This window comes from Pundamilia nyererei, unplaced genomic scaffold, assembly GCF_000239375.1.
Source record: "Pundamilia nyererei isolate P.nyererei 1_Seehausen unplaced genomic scaffold, PunNye1.0 scaffold00126, whole genome shotgun sequence".
Lineage (NCBI taxonomy): Eukaryota > Metazoa > Chordata > Actinopteri > Cichliformes > Cichlidae > Pundamilia > Pundamilia nyererei.
Window position 1 is genome coordinate 603,538 of NW_005187527.1, and position 26,765 is coordinate 630,302.

Sequence of the window (26,765 nt, forward strand, 5' to 3'; positions counted from 1 at the left end):
CAAACAGCTCGAAGTCTTCTCTTTATAGCTGAAACTGAGACTTGCTTACTACGACCATTATTAAGCTGTGCTTGAAGATGTTGTCCTGTGAGCTGCCTGTCATGCATTATTTCTTAAGACCACTTTTAAAAAATTACAAAACGTCTGGCTCAAGCTAAACATAAAGGAAGGGTGTGCTTAAAACTTTTGCACAGTACTGTAAGTTAGCTTAGCCTGTGTCAAAAAGAAATCTTAAAATGCAACAATCTGACATACTTAGGCCCAACTAGAGTTTATGTTGTAAATGTAGACATACATTAACTGTTATACTGACAGCTAGCATACTTGTTAGTCTACAATAAAGTGGTGCATTTGCAAGTTTAAGGGACATAATGACACTCTTGGTGGTTAAAGACGACGCCTGGAAATGCTACAAAGTAAACTACAGTCTTTTTCAAGTGTTTTATACTTGGGGCCATGGAAAACGATATTTCACATTAATAAACACATTTGAATAATGTTATAAAGCTCGCCAAATAGTTTCCTTTTATCTCACTGTTCATTTTGAGCGGACATCCATGCGTTTACTTGATTTATAACTTTTAGTGTTAATTTCGACTGCAGTTTAGCACTCAAGTTACTTTAAAGTGGTATTTAAGCGCTTTTACAAAGTACACCCTCTGACACAAACAGTTTTAACATGGCTTTGCGTTACAAGGCCAAATAGAAGTTTTATGTCTGTCTTAGTCAAATAGTAAACACTCAATTGTGTCTGATCTATCCATTGTGTAGTGTTACAATATTCAGTGTAGTTTAACGTTTGCAGCTCTTCCCTGGTTTGTGGAAAATGACAATTGAGCAACCAAAGCACATTTTTCACCTGTAACACAATTACAGTGGTAATGCTCAAGGCCTTTTCACAAGTTAGAAAATACAAACAGTAAAGAAGAAATATTACGTTGTTTGTTTTTCCATTATTAAACCATTTAAACAGCATTATGCCATTATTAACGATGGCTCTGTGCACTCATGGACCATAAGATTGCGTATCTAATCTTGTCCTTTTACTGCTAAAGTGGCTTTAAAAAGGAGCTTCAGCTTTTGTCGTTTTGCTTGACACGAAGTTATTAGCACCATTTAAGAGATTGTGTTTTCAAATTGAAATGCGACAATAGCATTTTGCAGTTTAATGAAGCTAATAATAACTAGCTGGTGACTCGCAGCAAAGTCAACAGTCACTGGCTGGAATTGACTGGCATTCACTGTTGTTGATTCAAGAACACTTTATTTTTTCAAAGAAAACCAAGACTTTTAGTCGTAAATGTGCCTTTATGTCATTGTCAACTGCATGTGAGCCAAATGAAAATGGAAAACTCGACTCGATTAGCAATTTAATAAAGTAGTTAGTGCTTAGGTAATGGATGAACATAAATAAAATACTTTGAAAGTTTTTTATTTGTTATTATTCATCTTCTGTGTCTCCTGTTTCTGAAAGCAAGTCGTGTCACAAAGACACTGCTACACCCCACAGGTACCTTGTAAATTATTCACCTATTTCAGACACTGTGCTAGTTCTCTGTGGCAATCTGACCCAGTAAGAAGTTTCACAATACTTACTAAGTCCTTGAAATCTTTCTTTTTCCTCCAAGCACAAATTTTTTTATTCTTGCCTGTGGACTCTGTCTGCAAAGTCTGTGTAGCATTACAGGCTGATGAAAAGTCCAAGGTCAGAGTCTGCAGAGTTTCTACACAGAGTAGACTTTACCAAAGTAGAAGTATCTCTCTGTCAAGTGACCTGTAGAAACTTAGCCTCATTTTAAGCCTTAACTCATCTGAAACCTAAACCTGTCAGCCTGATGGACATGTAATAATGAGAAAATATGGCTATCAGAGTTTTCTTGAGTGAAGTCACTGCTGTAATAAGACTGGAAAGGTTCGAGTTAATGACAGACTTTTGAGGTGGGAGAGCTTGGCATTGATAGATGAGTGCAATTGAGGTACAGTGTAGGCTAATTAGTGGAGGAGATGATGCACTCGACTGATCCTAATGTCATCACAGATGCTTAGTGTAGCCCGTCAGTCATAAATACCGACCTTGACATTTTCTTGCAGGATAACTCGCCGTCCTGAGCTCCACAGCTTTTTCTTCTCTGCCCTCCTCTTATATTGTAAATGACTGTTTTTTTTACTTTGTGTATGGTCTGTTGTATAATTTGGGGTACATTTCATGTTCACATGTTGTATTGAAGAGATTTTATTAAGTATTAACTTCAAGCAAGGAGAAATCTTATAGTTGAGGCACATTTTTTCTTGGGTTTCAGCAGGGCAAATAACAAAAGTCTGCACTTTGCACTTGTTTTGCTGCACTAACAATGTCTTAAAGTACATTTAAAAAGAACAAAGTAACAAAATATAATACTTAAAAGTAAATAGTGGGAAAAGACAGTGAGTCTCCTTGGCTACAAGAGGGCTTCTTGTTGTTATCATTATTATTAGTATTATTACTATATTGCAGAAGAGGTGCATTTACATTGTAATGAGATAAAAGCATGGGATATACATGATACTTTTGGGAGAGATTAATGTTTCAGATTTAAATGCTTTGATATTGTTTTGATACACTGAATGAATAATGACTAACTAGGCTTCACTACCTAATTAAAGCAGCATTTGCCTTTTAGTATAATCTATATTATCCTCAGCAGTACTTGTATCAACAAAGCAATGATTTCAAGAAGTACGTTTGTGTAGGTTCTCAGACATCCAGGTCATGGAGCGTTTCACCTCTCATCCTAGCGGCTTCTTCAGTGCTAAAAGCAAATGATGGGGAGTCCCAGGTATTTAAACCCAGGTGGCGAGTTGTTGACCTAGTATTAATCATATGATTTCATGAAGTATCGTTCACTTTGATACAATGCATTTGTGTGAGAGACTGCTACATTTCTGTAATTTCATCCAATACAAGTCATGTAGGAAAATTCCAAAGTGCTCCTTTAAGCCATGACTGTATTAAACAGTTTGTGTCGGGAGATGGTGAATCTGAGAGAAGGGGTTCACGTTTGCAGAAACAGAAGACAAAATGTTTTTATTCTCATGTGTCCTGTTACATGTGGTGTTTGTGTTGTGACCTTTTGAATGTTTAAACTGCAATGAAAATGGATTTTAAATAACTTTAAATTGACTGAAATGTGCATTTTTAGCTCAAAAAGAGACGTCACCAATCATATCGGCATGCAGAAAATCAGTCAGCCACGCTCAAACGTATAAATGAATAATAATGAATAAATAATGAAAACCTGAAAACCGCTGGTAAATAGACTCAAGAACTTTTAAACACATTTTTTCAGGTATGTAGTTTCTCATGTATTTCTGCTGTGAGACAGCTTTTCTCTTCTTTTACTGACAAAATAATTATTTTAACTATCATAATAATTTTTTATTTTCATTTAAACATGATTAGTGATTATGGATTTTGCATACTGTTGGGGCATGCTGTGGAACAACTTGATGATTTAGCAGAAAAGACTTTTTCATTTCTTTTTCTTATGAAATGTACCCTTAATTATTGAGTCACTTGTCTGTTTGAAGCGCCCATTGTGTGCCATTAAAATTGCCCATTACTGTCACTTTTTAAAAAACGTTCAGTTACACATCACACAGCAGGGCTGTAATGTACTGCCATTGCTGATTCATCGAGGTGGATACTTTCCCCTTAATTCTCCTTTATGCCTCTCCTCCTCCTTGTGTGTGCCTTCTATCTCTCTCCCACTCTCTCTCTCTTCTTCTTCTCCTCCTCCTCTTCACGGGCCAATCAGGCCACACCTCCATGGCAACCGTCATTGAGGGTAAAACATCCACAGATGGTGCTGAGTAGAGCGAGCAGTAGGCGCACTACGAGTGTGTGTGGGAGTGTGTGTTTGTTTGTGTCTGAGAGAGACAGAGAAGGAGAGACCCACTGGATAACCACTGTGTTGTGACTCCAACAGTAGTAACACAGAAGAAGAGCAGCAGAGTGTATGCTCAGAGTGTACGCTCAGAGGAGTTGGAGGAAAAGTCCAGAGAGGAGGGAGTGAGTGTTGGAAAGAAGTCCCTTCACCTCTCTCCAGAGAGCAGGAGGTAAAGCGTCGGTAAGCAAATATTAACGATCTGACAAAAGAGCACACTCCATCCCCGTGTCCGTGCTGATCAGACAGCCTTTACCCTGGAGCCGCGCAACAGACGAGCTGGGACACATACACACTTGCGAGTGGAGTCCCCCGTCACTTCTCTCCACTCACTCATGATCATCACTCCTGCCACACACCGACACAAAGGCCACGCTGACACAGCCAGAAGAGTGGGGCAGAGAAAAGGACACTTGCCCTGTTGCAAGACTTTGTCAAAGTGAAAGTCCTTCCTGGATTTTAACCCTGAAACTAGAGTCTTCCTTTTGTGCTGACCTTTCCAAGCATCCCCCCTTTACCCCACTGCAAAGATGAGCTGCAGGAAAAGATGCAAGCGTGAGATCTTCAAGTTCGCACAGTACCTGTTCAGACTCATCACAGGCACGCTCAACACCGGTAAGACTCTGACAGGCGTCTTTGCTGCGGTTATCCTAAACCTCCGCCGATTTTTGTATTTACATCTAAGCAGTTTTGTTCTACTTCTCCTCAACATTTTCATAATTTTTTTTTTTAACAAAGTCCAAATTGGACACATCCACCTTGCGTAACATCAGGACCATGCAGTATTTACATTGTGTATACATTTACAGCAGCAAAGCCCACTTGAGGATTTCCAGACTGGGGTTTGGATTTATCGCCTGCTCTCCATCATAATTTGTTTGACTGTGCGCGCATGTTAAAATGTGCACAGAAGGACAGAATATAACCGGAGGCAAAGGTGAAGTCATTATAGTGGAAAGAAATGTAATCAAACATCTCACGCAATACAGGAACAGCAGTTTTTTTTATGTATTCAAGGATTTGACTCGCTGGTTCTGACAGCTCAGCGTTGCAGTCCTGTTTTCTGCATCTTAACAATTTTAAGCAGCGTTGCATACAACATATTGTATGTAATGTGGTGTCAGTCAATTAAAAATAATGTGTAGCAGTATGTTTGTTCCAAATCCTTACGAGTCCTTTCTTGAAAATGAAGTTGTTGCATTCAGTGTGCACAAACACCACCAATCATCAATAGTTCTGGACTTGTATCGTGCTGCAAAGCCTAATATAGTTCGGCTACTTTTTGGATCCGTGCACACAGACCAAGAGCTTTTCTAATAAGCAGGATAGTAAATCAATGGCTTTAACAAGATTAAATCATGGATTATGGTGGATTACCAGCAGATTACTCCATGAAGGGTTCAATAAAGGTTACCAGCAGCAGAATATACTGATCTCCGCACATATTGCACATTATGCATCAAACGAGCTTTGAATTATTCACAGCTGATTATTCTTGGACTTTACAGATGCATGTGCGGTTTGTGCACAGATGATGTGACAACACTAGTAGCATACATTGACACCCTTGCCTTGTGTGTCTCCTGTCTGGTTTTTGCATTCACTGAGCTCCTGTCGAGTAGGTTGTTGATTATCACACTGCAAGGTGCTAAGCCCCAGAGAGGTGCTTCTTGAACATGCTAATGAATTACAACATGATTCTGAACATTTAAGACAATTTTTACTTCTTGCAGCCACTTCAGTTCTTACAGTGTGTGTTTAGTCAAAGAACTGAGCTGAGCGAAATGAAGCTGCTAAGATGTGGCCTACTTTCTGCGGTGTCCATGACCTTTGAGACAGCAGGACCAAGTCGGGAGGAAGGGAGGCAGCTACAGAAGAGTCACCTTGTCGATGGGGTGAACTATAAAAGGAGTAGATGGTTTCAGTTTTCCAATCATAGCAATGAGTACGGGCTTGTGGTTGATGCAAAGGTTGAAGAAATCCATCTACAGTATATGCCCAGAGGAGTATGCTGTTGGTTTCCATGGCCACCAGCATGTTGCTGAGGTCAGACTGCAATTCCCATTTGGTAATAAACACGATTAGTGTATATTCTGGAGTAATTTACCTTCATGTCCCCAAAGCTTTGGCTGGTAAAAATGCAGCATTGCTTTGTTTGTTCATGTGTAAAACTGTGTTCTTAATTGTTGGTGTTAGTACTTGTTAATTATTACTCATGTAGACTGCATGGCTGGACGTTATTTCCCTTTGGACCCGGGTAATTACTGTAAATGTGCTGAGCCAGAGGAGGATACTTTGCTCAGTCAAATCTCAATATTATAATTAAATATTGAAATACGCTTTAAATTACACCTGTATGTAATATATGTGTTATCACACATATATGGATTCAGTTTTGAAGTCCTCATTCGAAGCCACCACATTTTCCCTATTTCAAATCCTTAAGAGAGTTCTGGTTGTTTATCTCCTCCCACCTGTACAGATAATGTCTGCATGTCAGCACCTGGAGCTTAATTCCTCGAAGAAAGATATTACATGTATGAGGTTACAAAACCCAATACCAGTAATTTATTAGCCAGTTTCCAGTTGGTTGGGTCCATTTCTCTATGAACACATTGTATTAACTCATCTTCCACAGACTGCACTGCAGATTAATATAAATGGAGCTTGACCAGAGCGAGGCTGGCTCGGCCATATTTGGATGACCAGGGGAAGAGAATGATAGATGGAGTCAGTTAACAGGCCAAGGGGTCTTAATTGAGATGTTCATTGTCCTAGAAGAGACTCACAGTCATCGCTTCATTTGGTCATTTTGTTGCCAAGGACATCATGGATACATAGAGTAGGTGGAGGGTAATGCGCATGATGTAAGAGGACAGGGCTTTTCAGATGTTTGATGTCTGCAGTGAGCATCTGCTGTCCGCAAAAGCCTTTTTGTTAGTATAGGTCTCTGAAAAAGATGTATTATCATTAATGTGAAGTTCCACTCCAAAGAGAGTTCCTTTGATATCTGCAGTGAGCGCAGGGCATAGTTTATTAAAGAAAAACAGAGCATACAGTATAAAACATGCTGTACATATAAACTGTTTAAGAGGCCCACCATTCATATTCGTGCCACCACCACTGCAGCGCAGCAGGCGTTGAATTTTCCAACTGTAGAGGGGAAACAAATCACAGATGCACAGCTTTTCTGAGGTTATAAATCCAAACAGCAGTGTCAGCACATGCTCAATAGTGTGAGAGGCAGAAACTTGTTGGCTGCTCACACCAGGGGAAATCTTCATCTCCTTCAACATTTCCATTTCAGCCACTGTGACAGATGAGCAGGGAGAGCTACAAGTCCACCATCAGTATGTGTCACAGGTTTATTTATACTGATTACCTTTATGTAGCACATTTTCAATGTCTATTCGTTTTAGAGTCAATACCCGTGGTGGTGCACTGGGACATTTTAAAGCATATATTTTCCCGCTTGTATTTAGCTGGATTGCATTGCAGAACACAGTAAATCTGCCATTTGCTTCGGAGCAGATACTTTTTTGGAATCTTTCACCGCATCGTCACGGTTCGCTTCTTCCCTCAGTGTCTGGCTGTCAGGCGTCCCAGCATCTGTGATGCATCACCCTTTTCTTCTCATCAGGACAAGCTCACGTGCTCGTAACCGAGTCCAAGCATATCGTTTGACATCACAGCACATGCCCTTCCAACCTCTCCTCTCAACCTTTTGTGCAATAAAACTTGCTTTCTCTGCACTGCTACTGCGTTGATGAGCCATTAAGCAGCTTGCATCATTTTAATTAGGTTAATTCGGCTTGTCAGTGTGCTTAGCGGAGACGAATATTTTATTGGCTGCGTTCCTTACAATGGAACAGTTGAAGTGTTTATAAACTTTCTGATGATTTTACAGTTTGGATGTTGTGACCTGCTGTGAATACCAAACATGGGTACAAAGATTTTAGAGGTCATCTTTTGCTGTTTTAAATGACCTGTATACATAAAGAAGGTTTGACTTGACTATGTTTTATAGTTGTGATATAAAATAATTCATTTTTTGCTTGTGCCTGTAACAAGACTCTTCACTTCTTTCCTCTTATTTTTGTGAGATTCAGGCCAAGCCAAATAATACATATCTATATTCCCCTAATAAACTATAATTGAAATGTGAAATTTTGCGTTTGATTATCACTACTTTCCTCGGCTGTCAGAGCACAGAAAAGAGGGGCAGGCTTATGATGCTCACTCTGCCCCATCGGTTGTGGAAGCTGTGCTTAATTGGACAAGCCTCTTCATGATTTGAAAGAGCAGCGCACGGCGGGGTTTCAACAAAATCTTTTAATGCTGTCAAATTAAGACTTAATTTGTTCTCACATTATTTTATTTGTGTAAAACCTCGTCAGTTTCAGCGTGACTGCGACGTCAGGGGCATCAGGTTCAAAGATGGCACCTGAGACACCTTTTGGTTAAGTAGTGTGCAAAGTCATCAGCTGCACGTGGTTTCGTTCCCACTGTTGATCCAGGAGCTTATTACACTAACCTCTATGTTTGCCCAGACTGCACTGATGATTTATGGTTCATTGTGGGAGTATTTATGGGCGGAATATAAGAACATTTTTATCCTCGCGCAGACATAAACGTTTGGCGTGAATCAGAGAGTTATTTAAATGAGCCTCACGACTGCAGTGTAACCAGTCACGCACAGAGGCGCCCACATGCTTGCCCCTGAAAACATGCACTGTTTAGTTTGGAGACGTTGCCTCTGCTTCTCAGATTATCATGTCTGGCTCCTCTCCAAAGTAGTAGTCCCAACCAAGCACCTTAAATGGTTCTTGCAGTATCTGTGTGGAACATCAGGGCTTGAAACGTGTCCTTTGAGACAATCTTGTGGGGAACTTGTGTCGCCTTTTTGGGAAATCAACTTAGAAATGAGCTTTCTCGTCTGCTGTGTGGAACTTTTAAGTAAAAAATGCTAAAATCAAAAACCCCTCTGTAGCCTTTTTACCTGTACAGTAACTACAAGTTAAAAAAGTGTTAATTGGTGACAGGCATCAAAATAAAAGATTTGTTCTGTTTGTGTTGGGAAAGTTTTCTGCTTCAGAGAAAACTCAGTCGATGCGGCCTTTGCGAGATGTTTAGTTACTCATCCAATCTATGGCCATACGACAATGCTGTCGACATTAATCTACCTGTCAGTATGCAGTTGTGAGCACGTGTGTGGGGGCATGCCCAGTGACGCGAAGGCCCTTCTTTGTTTCCCTCTCTTTGGTTTCCTGACGGATAGTGGCAGGTCATGTTCCACCTGTCCCATGAGGACAGCACGTTCAAAGCGCATAATCCCTGACCAAACACTGAATATTTGATACCCACAGGCAGGTTGGTTTGGCATCACATCTGTGCAACAGTGCCTGCTTTGGAGACGCCAGACTGTTTTACTTCTTGTACATGAAGACATTCACTATAAGAGGGCGTTTAGAGATCATTTCTGATAGAGAAACCCAATTATTTCTGGAAGTTTTCACATGTTTCACAAGCCTGCATGTTTCACAAATTACTAGAATTGTTACAAAACTACCAAAAAATATACAAATGTGAAATATCAAATATAAAAAAAAGGATTTTTGTCTCTCGTAGAAGGATGATGCAGCTTTTTTAAACCTTTTTTCAAAACCTCACTCGCTAAAGGCCTTTTCTGAGCGAGGAAAAGTCCAGACAAAGCACTTTTTTAGTGCCCAGCATTAAGTGTAAAGTAAAGTGTGCATGTTAGTCCCCGTAGGGAAATAGTTCCTCTGCATTTAACCCATTCACCCAGTGAAGCAGTGGGCAGCCACCAATGCAGCGCCCGGGGAGCAGTGTGTAGGGATGGTACCTTGCTCAGCAGTACCTCAGGGTAGCCGTTCAGTGGAGTCGAACCACCAACCTTCCGATCATGGGGCCACCACTCTACCTACTGAGCTATCCCTGCCCCTTAAAGCCGTGCATGTATCTGTTGAACATTTCTTTGGGGCTTGGACAGGCGGAACAATAACAGATGGAAAACCATGTTATATAATGTCTCTTTCACACCCACTGCATTATCGTAGCATCTGCTTGATTCACCTGACAAGCATCTGGTTTGAATCACGAACATAGATGTCATGCAAGATGAGATCATGAACTTCCGTTTTACTCACACAAAATATAATCCTCAAACGATCTGTGTTGAAAGCTCGGTTCTGATAATTCTTTTGAACTGTCCATCTAGTGTGCAAAATTCTTTCAGTGCACCTTCTGCTCCTGGATTTTTACAAATATGCAGATGGAAATCAATGGTTGCGAGATGTTTAACACAGCGAACAACAGATTTGGACAATTGTAGAATCCAATCGAATCATCTCTGCCAAGCTTCTTACATAACTGGAAGAAGAGAAGACGCATCAGGTTCATCCAGTAACAGGTTTCTGTCAAACTTGAAGCGTAACCTTTCACCATGACCCCTTTCTTAAGGTTCACTCCCTTTTGGCGAGGGCAGACGGAAGATGTTTAACGGTGATACATCTATCCGTATCAGCTTCCTGGCAGGTAGGTCCTGCTGTCTCTCCGTTACTCAGTCCCTGCCTACTTCTGGTTTCTGGTTTCTGTTGCTGTGTTGCTGTCCAGCACCAGAGCAGCACAGATTCTTTGGCTCATTAGAGCAGTACAAACAGTGCTTGGCTTGAGAACTTACAGTTGGTGTCCTACAGTAGCTAAGCACCAGCTCAGTCCACCCAGATCCTCCTCTGCCTGACTGAAAATGAGTGAGTGCCTGTCAGAGCCCGTTAAAGTGCTGCTCGACAATCTGGCCTAGTGTTATGTAAAGCAGAAGAGGGAGAGCGTCTTCGCTGTCGTGGAAGTATTCTTATAGTGAAAGTATTCTTTGACCTTGCTATTGTCGAGGCTATGGCTGGAAAATAAGTAGCACATGAATTATTAACATTTCAAAACTATCCCCATGTCCCCAGTGGATCGTTTTGGCCCCATAAAAGCCAGTAAAACACATTTGAAAGCTGGTGCAGTCATTTAAACAGCGTTGTTGGTGTGTTAGCAGAGAATACCTCTGTCCTTCACCAGTCCTGGAACTGCTGATTAATTACTAGAGCTAATTAGGCAATGATGAGCTTGTCACTATAATATCGCCATCACGACTGAAAGAGTGATTAAACCTTGATGTGTACAGGGGATCTAGTCAAAATTGAAATTAATGTATTTAGTTTTTGACCTTTTTCTATTCCCCATCCAAATCTGGTTTGGATGGAGAATCCAATTGAGGTTTTGCTCAAATGAAATACAGGGCTGTTAAGGCAACCTGACACAGTAGTTGTGGTTCTGGTGCGCCTATCGAGCGTCACCGCCTCAACACCGCTACACCCTCCGGATCGCCCGGATGGCATTCTTCTTCATTTGTCTCCATTTGCATTCGACATTGGCCCGTGTTTCTCCTGTGCCGCTGTCCTTTTGAAGTCACCCCTCCTATAGCCAGAGTAATCAGGTTTTCCATTTGCGCTAATGTTTGTAAACGAGAGTCCTTCTGAGTGGAAGGAATGGCCGGGCTATTTTTAGTAGTGCGTGCATGCTTCGGTTACAAATTCCTGCATGAGTGCGTGTTCAAAGATTTGAGCTTTCATTCACCTCCGTGACTTGGAGATCATGAGAAACTGAATCTTTGGTGGGTCGTTTTCATGTTTAAGCTTCATACTGTGAAGTAGAGCAACGCCAAATAGCACTGAAAAATATAAAAATACCAAACTACGCCCTTTAAAACACTCGCTATTAACAGCAGTTGTAATTTGTTTGGTGTGGATTTGTTTCCCTTGTCTGTTGTTGTTATCACCACCTCAGAAGATTGTTCTATTAATTGTCCCTGCTCTGACTCTTCTTCATGTGATCATTGCTATTGTTAACTTAAATTAAAAAGTTTTCTCCTTTCTCCGCTGTCACCATTCTTTTTCTTTGCTGCTTCCAACTCCATGTCCTAACTTTTATCTCCTCTCTCTCCCTCTTCCACGTGTAATCACTTAATTTTAAGGCTCTTTGTTTCATATGTTTCCAACTGTCAGTTGCCTTGGCTGCGTTTTAACAAAAAAAACTGAACCTGCCCCAGACGCTCCGCAATACAAGAGACAATGTCCTCTCCACGCACCGTTAGCTGGCAATTATTGGGACTGCAGCCCTGCTCCAGCTCCCCAACCAGAACAAGAAAATCAATACACCTCTGAGGGTCGGAGTGGAGACTCCAGGGAAACAAGAGCAACTTAGCATCATTAACACGCGCTTATTTCTTCATGCACATCTACTCTGTGATTGTAATGATAATGTCCACGAAAGTAAAAGTAGAAGCTCTAGTATTGAACACTTGATGTTTTATTAAGAGACCTTTCTTGCTGCAGTCCCGAAGGAATTGGGGGCTTTTGTGTGTGTTCTCATGTTTCTGTGCTTTTTTCACTTTTCATTTTCCTGAAGTGTAGATCCACTGATGAAAATGACTGCTCTCAAATGGTTTTCATGTCTCCTTTGATTGGCTGCAGATTGAAATTTCAAACAGATCAATCTCTCTCACTCTCACTTGCGCAAAATGTCACACGGTTGAATAGACAGAGGAAATAAAAAGACGGACACGAGGCCGGATGTAAATGACGGCCCGTTACTTTTGCAGTTTCGGACACTTTTTTACTATGATCGTTGCCGTGCTCTCTCTGTGACTCGTGATCAAAGTTGAGGCGAGGGCGTAATGTCTGAGGGTGTTATTAGTGTCGCGAGCATTGCTGTTCGGTGTTATTTTCTTCTGCACTTTTGGACAGGAAATAATAATGTTTTACAAATATTACAGGGGAGGTTTTTGTTTCAGACGCCAAGATAATGAACTGCATTAAAGCAGAGAGTGTAAGCAGTGTTTAACTTCTAAATTACACCCTTTTACATTCGTTCATTGCGAGGCCAATTTGCTTCTCATTTTGGTGCAGCATTGAGTTAAAGTCAGCATGTTTTTCCTCCCTAGCTGGCACATGAGACACACACACACACACACACACTGTATCTACGTGCAATCATGCAAAGAATGTGTGCACTTTGCAGCTATATGGGCATGTGATTTACAGTAGACTTACAGTTTGGAAACGGATGATTTAAGGTGGAATTATTACATTACCTTGTTGCGTTGTTTGCTTTTCCACACTGGGATTATTTCTGCACACTGTAATCAAATCGTTTGCATAATTTCATTTTAATTTGAATAGCCACAGCTGCTGCAGAGATCATGCAGACAAATGAAATAACTTAATGGCTTTCTGGCTCCACCGTGCAGGCGCTCAGCTTTGTGTTGCAGGCTCCAGAGGATAAAGTGGCGTTGTGTGACCAGAATTTTGCTGCCCGTGTTCAGCGAGCAGTGTATGAGCTCTTAAGTCAAGGGCACTAAAACCTGGACGGACATTACAGTCTGGTCCGCAGGAGACAAGGCCGCGGCTGGGAGTGTGCGGTTGCCAAGATCGAGCCCAGATACATCCACGCCCCCATCAAGTCCCCACACATCTCACACATCTGTTGTAAAACGGTGTAATGACTCACTCTCTCTGGCGCAGCTTGTCGTGGATGGCCATGCAGAAAATGGAGCTCCTTCTCCATCATTCTGCAGACAGATTCCCCCCCCGACCAACACCACCCGCCACCCCCACGGGTCCCATTACTTACCAGGCTAACTCTGTGTCAACACCAGGCAGGCGTAAACAGAATGGATCTCAGCCGTCTAACATGACTGTTAAAGCATAATCAGGGAGCTCACATTGCACCACCAGAAGAAACTAATTAATTGATAAATTAGCCAAGTGAGCCAAGTAATGTGTTTTAGTGTAACTTGCGTGTGCTTCATTAGTCTTTGTAAGGTTAGCTGCAGAGTCCTGTGTGTCTTAGAGCCTCATTCACACTTGACTGTGCCGTCCAGATAACAGCGAGACCGTCGTCTGTGTGCGTCTTACATGCAACCTTACGCTACAGGCATGCCTTTCACTCTGTTTTCCTCTAGCTGTCATTATTTTTTAAATCCATTGAATTTGACTTTTTAGATGACGATGACTTATTACAATATTTCTGTCGTCACCAGCACCGCTCTTCGTCATAATTCTGGATAGGGCTCCCTCAACAGCAGCCGTCATCTGGTGGACTCATCTGACCTTAAAACAGCGATGCACACTCCCACATCTTAAATTTGACTATAAAGCTCTCTCAGATAAGTGCTGAACAGCAGCTTTATAGACCACCAGTTGAGTATTTTGTGTGCCAGATTGATCACAACATCTTTAATGTTTGATGATTCGAAAAGTCCGATTCTTGCTGTATTTTTAGCCAAGCCTGCCAGTAAGAGAAGTTGGCAGGAGCTTTCCTTTCAGCATGACACTGCAGAATACTTTGAAAACAGATTAAATGGTGGCAGCTCACCGAGCGACTGTAGTGACGGGGAAGGGAAGTGATGCACAGGACTCCGAGCAACCGAGCATCCTACAGAGCATCTTATGTGGAAGCAAGACATCGTTTAGAATTTGTCTTCAGTCTCCTGCGGTTTCCACGCACTGCTGAAACTGTCTCAAATTCAATTTAAATGCAAAGCAACAGAACAAAAGGTATTTGTGTTTGGCGTTTACAGTGCTTCTGCCCCAGCAATCACACAGCTCGGGCCCGAGCAGCTAAGGCCTATCTCGTCCTGTGCACTGTTTCACAGATCACCCTGACCATTCTATTGCCTCAGACTGGCTGGTTGATGCATTTGATTTGTACCTAATAAGGATGGATTACCCTTCCGCTCTTGTCACTTCTTTTCTGCAGCCTATTTTTCCTCCTGCTATCTTCTCTGATTAAACTGTGCCCCTCCCAAGGAAATCTGTACCTATTCTTCTGACATGTTGTTCTGTTTTAAGTGATTCCAATGTAACTTTCAGCCTTCTACGAGATCTGCATTATAAATAATAATAATATTACACGACAGAGATGATTAATCACAGTCAATTTTCTGAGGAATAGTTACATTGGTTTAGTAATAGATGGATCAGTTGGATGATTTTGATTCGCTTATCTGAAAATTCATCATTGCAAAACCCCAGATGGATTTTTATAGTGGAAAGGACTACCTTACCCCCAAATGCAATATGGGCCTTTGAATAAACGTAACCTTATTTGCACTTATTTGAATGCAACGTTTCCTGCCTGACTAGAAACAGGCAGACCATCTCTTATGGTAAAAACATAGCACTGTGGAAAAGCTCTGAACATGCCGCTCATTTCTTCATATGTTGCTTCCAAGAAGCCACACTTTTAAGCAAAGTGTGGTTTTGAGCACTAACTCACTGACTATTGGCTGCTTTTTCACTCATTCCACCTCATGTACCTGGCCATCTTCCCTTTTTTAGTTTTTGGGTTCATTTCTGTATGTTACACCACTTAACACTGACCTATGATTCACTGAGGCATGCAAGTGGCACTTAAGTGAGGGGATAGAGTAAGTATAACAGTTTGGTTGATGCAAAAGAGCTATTAGCTGAAACATTGGTGTGTTTCTAACAAATTCAAAGAAACAGGACAAGAAAAAACTATTTACAGCACATGAACAGTATCTAAAAGGCGTGTCCTTAAGAAAAAGAGAAAAGCCAGGTCCTGGGTAAGCCATCCAGTCCTTCAGTTGATCCATCTACTGTCCACTGAAACCTTATCAGAAATGGTCTCAGTGGAGGGATTTTAAAGGAAATGAATCATGGAGGATAGATGAATCCAAGTTAGGAATGCTGGGTACAGTTCGGAGGGAGTCAGGAGAGACGTACAACAGTGAAGATCTTCTGTACAGTCAGAGGAGGCTCTGTCATGGTTTCAGCCAGTGGTGTTGGAGATCATGTCAAAATTGGTTTTGATCCACTATGCAATACAACCTGGAAAACAACAGATTTGTTTTCACCATGATAATGATCCCAAACAAACCAGTGTAGATTAAAAACAAACACATAGTGAAACCATATAGTGGAACACTAGGAGTCATGGATTGGCCTCCCCAGAGGCCGGACCCCAACATTATTGAAGCGGTGTGGGATCATCTTGAAATGAGGAAGACTTTTGCGCACTACTGTACCATAAAAGATGGTCAGCCTTTTTCTTTGATGGTATTTTTATCGTTAAACCCTTCAATTAACGATTGTCCTCGTGAATGTGACGTCACGTTTGCATTATTTCTCAGACACATTTCTCAGCTAAATATTATTCATATGCGTGACAGACCACTTTATCCAGGTCACATCAGTTCAGATCCTGGTCGGTCAGGTCAGACGACTTGAGGACAGTGTAAACAGAGCTACTTTTTGGCTCAGTCTGCGACAATGACAACATCGCTGCCTGCTGTATTGCTGGGCATTCAGACCAAAATGCAGCTGGTTGCTCGGGCACGGGGTTTCACATTTAACGGTATTTATTAAGAACAAACAAAGACAACAAACAATAAAAGTTGTATGTTGTTCAGCCTGGGGATTGTAATGCTGTTGTTTACAGCTCTAATCTCTTCCGGTCTGTGGATAAAAGTGTAATCTGAGCTTTGCTAGAGTAAATAGAGTCGAGTCGCTGGAGCAGAAATGGAAAAGCTGAAGGAGAAAATAGAGATGCGCACAAAGCAATATTTCCTTCCTGCATTTCCATTCTCGTCCTTTGTGAAATGTATCACTTGATGCCAGGGACTGAGCCAGAATGACTATTCTCAGAAGTGTCCATTTTGTTGCAGAGAAGCCAAACAATGTGCCAATGTTAACACAGAGAGAACGCAGTGCAAGAATGTGCTTTTAATTCATGTTCATCTTATCATCTAGCTGAGTTACATTTGAACTAGATTTCAACAAAGCCTAAAAAAACAACAACCAGGGAGTATCAATCCTTCATAATACTTAAGATAAGACAATAAGATAATTTATTTAAAAAAAACAGACATGGTAGCAGAGAAAACAGCCTCTGCAAACTTCAGGGTTAGTGAGAATCAGTTAGAGGTGACATGTGAGATGCATTAATAGGAAGAGAAAATACTTATTTGACAAACAGCTACTGGCTGCACGCTGCACCTAGCTTATTGGAAGAAAAAAAATCACGTTATGCAAGGCAACTTTATGATTAAGTGCATAATCATAGTGAATGCTCATTACAGTGAGCGTTCATATAGCAGCTTGTGTAGATTTCTTGATAGAGCCAGCATAAAATAAGTATAATCATTGGTTTGATCTCAGAAAGAAGCCAACATGTGGTCTGGTGTTCTGAGCATATGCAGCCATTAAACAGAAATTTAGATGACGTTTGAATTAAGTTTAAGCAGTAGGGCGTCCAACTAAGTAGCAGCTAAGGGTTTTTTCCCCTCATTTTTCTCAATATACAGCTTTTAGATTTATCTTTCCATTTCTTCACTAAAAGATGCATGAACTTATTCGTGTGTCTGTTCTAAGCTGTAATATCAGGTGGGGTAATGTGTTAAAGTCTTTCCTTATTGTGAAAATCATAATTGTATAAGGTAAAATATCAAGCTTGAACTTCTCCCGCCTCTAGTTGCGCCTCATGGATTTTCATTAGACTCTTACTTTTTCTTTGCTTTCTGATTTATAGACCATCACTTCACTTAAGCTGTCTGATGAGCTATGACTTCATACAGGGCAAATATTGAGAGCCAGTGTTGTAACAGTGGTTGCAACTGAAGCAGTGTTCTTCACAATGTGCTGATGGAAAGTGCTATCAAAGATAAGGGCCTCTTGTGGGGGAGGCTGATATTGTCTGTCAAGCATGGATAGTGGTGTGGGATTTCAGGGTTTCAGTGCGGCCGAGTAGGAGACTGGATTTCTCTGCCATGTTTCACACTGGTATTGTCTGTGTAATCAGACACTCATGGGATTTGATTGGGTATTATGAAAAGGGTTTGTTGCTAGCCGGTGGTTGTTCTTAAATCTCTATTGCCTGATTTTTTATTTTTATTTTTTTTACTGTACCCTGTTCTCAATTTAAAAAGTTGTAAGCCCCAGCAATTCATTGAATTTAATTCACTGGGATCTTTCACTTTGCTTGCTGTAGTATTCGTTGTCTTTTCTCATTTCCTGGTTTTAGGAGCCACGGTGTATTACTTTTCTTCATTGTGAATGTATTGAGCGGTGAAAAGCTAAGCTATGTAGCAGCTAAATGACAAAGAGATAACTGATGTTATTGACATATCTGTTAGTATAATATTTTAAATGCTAGTCTTCTTCCAGAACATTTTTTTTACAGGTATAGCTATAACATTTTTAGGACTGTATCAATATCTAGTGATTTAGAGCAGTGTTTCCCAACCTGGGGTTGGGGACCGCTGCAGCGACCAACGTAACGGTCAGAACAATTACATTCTGTTTCACTAGATGGCAGTACAGCTACCTGCTCTAATTAAATGGGTTGCCAACTGCCAGTAAAACAGAACAAGATGAAGAAGGAATTATATAATAGTCATGGTGTGAGACGACGCAGCACATAACAGCAATAGATAAATACTTGAGAAGAAAAAGTAGTCAATCTGAGCTGGGCCCTGGAGAAAATTCAGACCCAGACGAAGGCCCTAGCATGAGTAGTGGTCAGAAGAAAGCATAAAAGGTATACTGGGGACCTTGAGCTGCCGTTCCAAACATGAGTCGTGCCAACAGTTAAGTTACAGAGTGCCCTCTGGGTGATGAGTGCCCAAAAGGCTGAAGGGGTTACTCCAACATCAGCCTTGGATGTGGGTGGTTAGGTGACATGGACATCCAAGTCTGTGAATGCAATAAAGAGAGAATGAAGTGACATACGACTTTATCTACAGCATAAGGACATAGGTGTATGTGCAAATGTTCTCAGACGAGTTTAATCCCAGGGACCTTGACCTCAAGGGCAAGGTCAGAGGTCAAGTTTTCTGAAGATTTTGTGAATCTGATAACTCGAGAAGTTACCTAGGATTTTGAAATTGATACCATAGGTGTATCTACTAGGAGGTTGAGGGCTACCACTGGTCGCCTCCAGTATTTCTAAAATTTATTTTATTGGTTGTCATAAATGCTGATAGGTCGCCAAGTAGCTACTATCAGCTGATAATGGTCCACCAATGAGTCAGGTTGACTCTATTTTTCTGTGGTATTGCTCTGGTGACCCACGCGGTAGAGAAATCTCTCTTACTTGGTTAATTAACTTGTTGGACTCTAGTTTTTTTCTGCAGGATACGATTCATTACTGTGGTAAAGAAAAAGAAAAGTTGTGTTTTTTACAACTGCAATTTTCCTGTGACTCATGACTAACAGACTGACATTAGCCAGACTTACTTGCTGAAGCTTTCTTTCATGGTTCCTGGTTTTTGTTTGGTATTTATTGCATTACAGTTCCTGTTTTCTTTCTTGTGTTTCTAATTTTTCTTGTGGTTCTTCTCAGTGTTTCCCCATTTTTGCTGCCATCTCTTTTGTATCTTTTAGTTAGTTGTCATGCCTCAGTATTGGCTGTTTGTCTTTCTATTTCTTCCTTTTTTTGTGATTGTTTGCTCTGGCTAAGTGGAAACCAGGTGAGAAAATCTGGTTTCCACTTAAGAACTCTGGCCAAATACAAAAAATCTGACTGACAGACATAATTTGTTATAGTTATTATAGATATTATTATAGATATTAAATAAAGCATTCTTGTATAGGCTATAATTGGGTCATAAATTACCTCACTCAATCATTTTACGCTAAAATAGTTCAGTTGCTTGAGGGTTAAACACATGTAGAAAGCTACATTTTCCAGGTTACCAGGGTAACAACACCACTTCCATATTTTACATGCACTTTTTTCATATGGCTGTCTTTAACATACCTATAGGTCATAATTATAGCTTGCACAGATGACCTTTTTGCTCATTTTCTCAGGGGTTGTACAGTCTCGTTTCTTCTTTTTCTTCCCCAACCTTTAAAGCTTTACCCTTTGCCAGTGTGTCACAGAGGCTGTATCTCTTCTAGTATCTGCTGCTGGTTTGTGGAGGTGATGGCGCCAAGCTAAATGATAGTTCCTCCAGGTTCATGTTTAATGGAGGACCCCATTACACATGAAAAATGGCCCTTGTTCTGTAATGGCTGGCTACATCCAGAGCCCGCAGGAACAACACAGAAAATGCTCTAAAGCGGGTACACGCTGTATAAGTGATGATCTTTTTCACTAAAGATGCCGGATGTTATTTTGTGATTGGTTTTTATGACAAGGTGTTAGCATGTGCCGTCACATTAAAGTATGTATTCACAGCAAGTCAGTTTTTATTGGCGAAAGACGCTGATGGGATGTGTGAAATTACATTTAGCTTAAATCAGATTGCATTGTTATAGTTTATGTTGCTGGCCTGATATATGAAAGAATAGCATCGGCATGCTGGATGATATTTTAAATCATGTGCTTGAGCCAGTCAGTTAATTCTCTTTAGATCAATAAATAAGATGTAGCACAAGAGGCTCCATTGATTTTTAGTTTTTTTGGTGTTCAATCTGAAAGTTCACTATAATGGCATAATTATCAAACACTTGACACTTCTTCTTACAGCTACCAAATAAAACGACTCGATAAGACAATATTTTTACACCTATGAAGGAAACCTGCATATAGAGCAAGGACAGGCATCGCCCTCTGGAAGCATCATCTTTTTTGTAGCTGTTGCTATCTTATTATTATTTTTAGATGTCAGGGTTTAATTTAAGGGCTAAGTTAAGAGTTAACACTAGCATACTCGGTAAGCTGGATGCATGTATTGACTGTATGGGGGCTAGCAAGTGCCATGTAACATGCAATTTCATCACCGTTGGTCATATTTGTTGGATTGTATTTAAAGGCTCCAAAAGGTTCACTGAGTCCGGTTAGCTGAGGTGGTGTCTGGAAGACATGGTATACCCATCTGCCAGTCAGCATGTCCATGCTTTTAATAAACTTTAACAGGGGTGTATGGAAAAAAAACAATTTAGATTTATAGAGCAGCTGCTTCTTCTCCCGATCAAAACATATTTATTTCTTTTTATAGTTGGACATTCTGAGGCGAGAGATTGTTGCAATTTTTAAAGCCAGCCTCGAGTTGCCAGATCAGGAACTGCAGCCTGTCTGAGGCCCATCTGAAATACTGAGCTCTGTAGCAACAATAGCCTACAAGTCTGCAAACAATAACTCAAACAAAGTGGTCTGATTATCTGACAATGGTTCCTAGAAGCACATACAGTACTGTGTAATACACTTAGCAAGCAAATTCTCACAAACAGACAAGGAGGAAGCACTCAACACGTCACCAGGAGATCACATTTCCCATCAAGCTCTTTCCCTGCCCCACGTTGAGCCTCGAGCACCAGCCCTAAAGTGACAAGCAGACAAATTGGTCTTGAAGAAGCCCAGAGGCAATCAGAGCTCACCACTCACCCACAATTACTTGTCCTTTAACACAACGATCAATGTGCTCACTGAGTTTGACCGGCGCAAGCTGGGACACGCTAAAATAGACTCTCTGGGTGGGTGACGCTCTGGAATAATGAGGCAGAGAAAGGTTCACAAGGTACATTTTTGATATGAGAACCCAGTAAGTCCCTCTTGCTTGAGCTGCCCTGGGGCTGATTTGGAGTTGTTAAACTTTAAGCTAGTGGTGAGGTTTATTTCCACACTTGATTTTAAGGTGTAGCAGTTGTTGTTTTTTCACAGGCCCTGATGACAGCAAACACAGTTGCGTACATGGCAATAAGGAAATTAAGTTAATTTGAGCTGTTGGACAATTAAAGCACATTATCACTGTAGTTTAGACACCAAGAGAAGAAAAATTACTTTCCTGCAGTCTTATTATGTAGTCACCTCATGTGTGCTTGCTCTGATTGCATACCACTGTTTTATAACCTATGCAAATACTGATTGCCCTCACTTTGCAATTCTGATCAGCCAGCCATAGTATTATAATGGGCTATCAAAATAAGCATTGTGAAGGGCACAGGAAGTTGATTTATTTTAATATTTCTTTCTGTAAATATAGGACAAACACGCATGTTTATTGACTCTATTTATGATATCAAACCGATATTGCCAGGCTTTTTCTACCATATCAGGCGGCCACTGCACACTGCATTTCTCTGAGATTGTGTGAGTGGGTTTGTGTCACAGTAGTGGGACTGCTGTGGCTTGTTCTTTGACAGAACAGTGCAAAAATACTTGCCCATGTGTGGGCTGTCACAATGCATCTGTCTGCTATCACTGCACAAAAAAAGAGATTGTAGAGATTTGTATATAAATATAAAAAGGCAAAAAAAAGTCCTCAGGCAGGGTTCTCAAGCTTTTTGGGCGTTTGTTAATCAAATTGCATCTGCTGATTTCTTATTCATGACCTCAACATGACGTAACTCTGAGCCCAACACATCACCACGCATATACAGATACTTCATGTTCTTTATCCAAACAGTTGTGTTCTCATTATTTTTTCATACTTTGCCTAACCTATGTATGTCTTGATTTACAAAAGAAAAACAAGCTTATTATAGGGAGGTAAATATTGCCCTCACCTTCAATAGCGTGCACTGTTTGCTCATGAATCACTGATGATCTGTGTTTAAACCACGATTTTATTGGTCTTAAATTCAATTCCGCACTTCTGGCAAACAGTAGACTGTGAATAATTGATGCACAAGCCATGTCTGAGGGCAAGAATATAAAAGACTGAGTTCCTGACTCAACTTAAAGGTTTACAGTGCTGCGGGCGATGAAAGAGCTTGTGCTATGAAGGATCTTTTCAGAGGTGGGGTACCAAATGTTAGTAAAATTTGGATTCATGTGAGAGAGTCTAACTTTTAATTCAAAATTCAAATCATATTAATTTTCAGTCACTGAACAAATGCCATGAAGAAAGGCAAGGAGAATGCATGCAGCAGAGTTTTATGTGAGTTATTCACCCAGCCACAAACAGCTTCACTCAGAGATGCTCATGTTAAACTGCATCTGTGCAGAATGCGTATCTATTAATGCTCATCAACACTGTTGCTTTACACATTTAAATACATCACCTGAAGTTGTAATCTCAAATAGACGTTGCATATTGTTCCAAATTTCAAATCCTCAAGCTGCACCTGTCTACTTCCTGAGTGTACTCGTGAACCTTATTGGTTTCTGTTGCTGAGCTGTGAAGATGGGAAATGAAGTCTATTGATTGTGTATTGACTGTCCCCAAACTCAGATCCAAAACAGCGCTGTGATGCCAAAGCCCGGCCATGAAATGGGATTTCATAATGCTTGCCAAGCCTGCGCTCTTTCATTCACACTTTAACCCCTTCGGCCCTGCTGCCAGACAATTGAGAGATCATGAAAGGCTGATTACATTGAAGCAGCAGAGTTAGCGTGATGTTTTATGGATGTCAGAATGACTATAGAACAACGTCAATGCAGCTGGTAGGGATTCAGTTATGTCCTCAAAGATTTTTAAGTAAATCAGACACCTGTCATAACAGGAAGTCTTCCAGTTGAAGAGTTGTCTGCTTACACCTGCAACATACCAGACTAACATAATCATACTTGTGAAAATGTAAATTGCTCTTGAGCTGCTGTCAAACTTTGGTGCCAGCAAATGACTCTATAGCTCACTGTGACTTGAGGTGTGGATGTTTTTTTTCTGACATCCCACACCAGATGGGGGAGCTTTGCAGATTGAAGTTATTCAAAGTATTAAATATGAGGTTGTCATGGCTTTAAACCTGTTTATGTAAATATTCATATTCCTTCACAATCCAAGCAAGTCTGGAAATAAACACAAGACCGTTTCACAAACTAATGATTGTACAAATTTAGACACTTTAGCTGATTAAGGTGTGCAAAGTTTAGTTTAAGGCTTTTAAAGTTATGTAGAAAACCTTAAAAGCTTTGCTTGGCTTGCTTAAGGTCCTAGTCACACAAGTCGGTGTCTTTCATCCAAACTACAGGTGACTACACAAAAGAAGTTTTTGGTGCCGCATCTTCTTTGTGACCAGTTTTACCCAGGAATACACATTTTTTAACCCCGACTGGGGTTATTAGGGGGTTGCGAACTGGTCTCTAAAGCTGTGTGACTGAGACCGGGAGAGGAAAACAGAATAGACACAGACATACACAAAAGCCAAATTTTGCTTCATAATGGACATGGAAAATCCTGCTACTGACATACAAAGTCTTGAATAATCAGGCCCCATCTTATCTTAATGACCTTGCAGTGAGAGCACTTCGCTCTCGCTCTGCAGGCCTACTTGTTGTTCCTAGAGTATTTAAAAGTAGAATTGGAGGCAGAGCCTTTAGTTTTCAGGCCCCTCTTCTATGCAACCAGCTTCCAATTTGCATTTGGGAGACAGACACTATCTGTACTGTTAAGATTAGTTTGCTAAAGCATACAGTTAGGGCTGGATCAGGTGACCCTGGATCCTCCCTTAGTTATGCTGCAATAGGTGTAGGCTGCTGGGGGATTCCCATGATGCACTGGGTGTTTCTCACTCACTATGTGTTAATAGACCTCTCTGCACTGAATCATACTTGTTATTAGTCTCTGTCTCTCTTCCACAGCATGTCTTTTATCCTGTCTTCCTTCTCTCACCCCAACTGGTCGCAGCAGATGGCCCCGCCCCTCCCTGAGCCTGGCTCTGCTGGAGGTTTCTTCCTGTTGAAAGGGAGTTTTTCCTTCCCACTGTCGCCAAAGTGCTTGCTCATAGAAGGGTCATATGATTTTAGGGTCTAGCTTACATGATAAAGTAACCTAAGGGGACTGCTGTTGTGATTTGTTGCTGTATAAATAAAATTGAATTCAATTGGACTTTTCAGTACAACCCAGTATGAAGTTGGATTTTTGCCAAGGCTAATGCCTGAGCACATTTATAAATTCCAGTGGTTAAGCATCAGTAGCACTTTAAGTGACACTATATTGCTGAAATGTTAGCTTTTTATTGATAATCAGACCAAGTGGCTTGTGATTTTTCATGATGACAGTAGGCATATTTCCAGTGTAGCTAAGTTGCTCTTTATAATTCTAGTCTTGCAGTATGTGTGAAAGAGCGTTAAGCAATGAGCCAGGAAGCTGCTATACAGTTAGAACAATATAACCTGTTCTTGCTACGCCACCTGATAGCGGGCATTTTCTGTTTCAGTATTTTCAGCATTGTGGTGATGTACAGTTATAACCAGGGACACACTGAAAGAGTATTATCTTCCACAACAAGCAGGTAATGAGTGTAACCTTTGTTATTCTGGTTTTCATGTTCTGCACTGTTATTTTTGGGCTTCAACATGTTTGGATAGATTCTGAAAAAGCTCAACTTGCAATCAAGAATAAAATAGTTTTTTTTTGTATAGTTACATTTTCATTGAACCTCCATCACTGAAAAATGGAGGAGCTACACACTCTTTGTTGCAGTCTGTCATATAATTAGAATATAAACAGAGGTGCTACATCAAGACCCAATATAAGATAAATAAGAATTTTCTGGATTGGAAATCATGCAAAGCTGCTCTACTGGAGTCCTAGAATATAATTATGGATCTTAAATGGAGCATAATAGGTCGTCTTTAAAGCCTGCTTGGTCCCTCTCCCTGTGGCCATTCCTAGAGAGCAGAAAAGATGATGAGCTTTGGCTGTGGTAGCAGCTCACAGGCTGACGTGTGTCCTTCACCAAGTAGGTGACACGGTGCAGCGGCCTCTAACTGCATTAAAAAAAAGAAGCCTTATTCCATTTCTCTCCTCCCCAGAGCACTGACAAATCTGAGCTCTTGGTGGAAAGCTCACCTTGGGTTTGTGTGTATTTCTTTGTGCACGTTTGTGTGGTTGCACACATCTGAAATGTCCCCTAACTAAATTTTCTCGTGCCCTGAAAATGACTGTATTAATACTTGAGAGGCGTCCGCTTGTACCACTGTGACGAATGCATGTTAAACAGCACTCGGTGCAATTTAAAGCGGCTTCACATTAAAACTGCACCGAGGCCTTGTAAACCTGCAGAGTGGGTTACTATAATTGACTCCTGCAAACAGCAGAATTGAAATTAGCTGCATAATTGCAGAAACGGGCTGCTTTCCAGCACTGAGCTCTGATTTACAGCTGAAACCATGAAAAACCCTGCTACTGAGGCAGTAGCTGTCATGGCTCACAATGTCCTGGTGCTTGGCTGGAAAAACAAATCCCTCCCTCAGGTGTGTGTAGACATGCTGGAATGTATTCACCTGCTGTGTTTGTTATGTACAGTTGGTAGGTGGATGTAGAGGAGAGCACAGTGAAGATGGCTCTACATGTATGTGCTTCTGTGTTTGTTGAATTAATAATACCAGCCAGACCTCATGATTCGTAGACTGCACCAACCTGACAAGTGTTAGTGAAAGAGCGTTTGACGGGGAGAGAATGGTGTTCCTGACTCTGTGGATTATTGGAAAACAAGCTTGCGGTCTGAGACATGTAATACCACCCATAATTTTTTTGCATAAGATTCAGCAACAGGAAGATTGAAAGATATAAGCTTTTTTGTCTCCTTATGTGGTTTTGTAGGTCCTCTGCAACTCTATGTTTTATTTTCTGCAGAGGTCAAGTCACTGAGCTTCCCTTCAGACACATGAAATATCAACAGATTTCCCAAATAGTTGTTATGTTTGGTTATGAGTAGATGTGTAACTCCATGGGGTTAGGGGTCAATTATCATAACAATTTTGAAAGCTATTTGCCCGTCTCATCTTTACTTTGAAAATTAAAATGTTATCTGGTTCCATCAATGTCGATTTTGGTAATTACATCAACCAATAATGTTAGCCCACAGATAAATAATTTGGACTCTAATTTTCTGAGATCTCCACAGAGTTGAAAAATCTGTT

General features: G+C 40.8%; 1 protein-coding gene across 2 annotated transcripts in view; it reads left to right on the forward strand.

Moving 5' to 3' along the window:
- The window catches only part of kcnip4a (potassium voltage-gated channel interacting protein 4a), a 149,068-nt gene that overhangs the window by 43,964 nt on the left and 78,339 nt on the right, over nucleotides 1-26,765 (forward strand). Inside the window, exon 1 of one of the 2 annotated variants that reach the window (XM_005742998.1) lies at nucleotides 3,861-4,538. The exons of the other annotated variant lie outside the window; for it this stretch is intronic. Coding sequence (XP_005743055.1) covers nucleotides 4,454-4,538 — 85 coding nt within the window. The 5' untranslated portion in view covers nucleotides 3,861-4,453. Of the gene's footprint in view, nucleotides 1-3,860; nucleotides 4,539-26,765 lie in introns of those variants that run through there. 2 annotated transcript variants of the gene reach the window in all.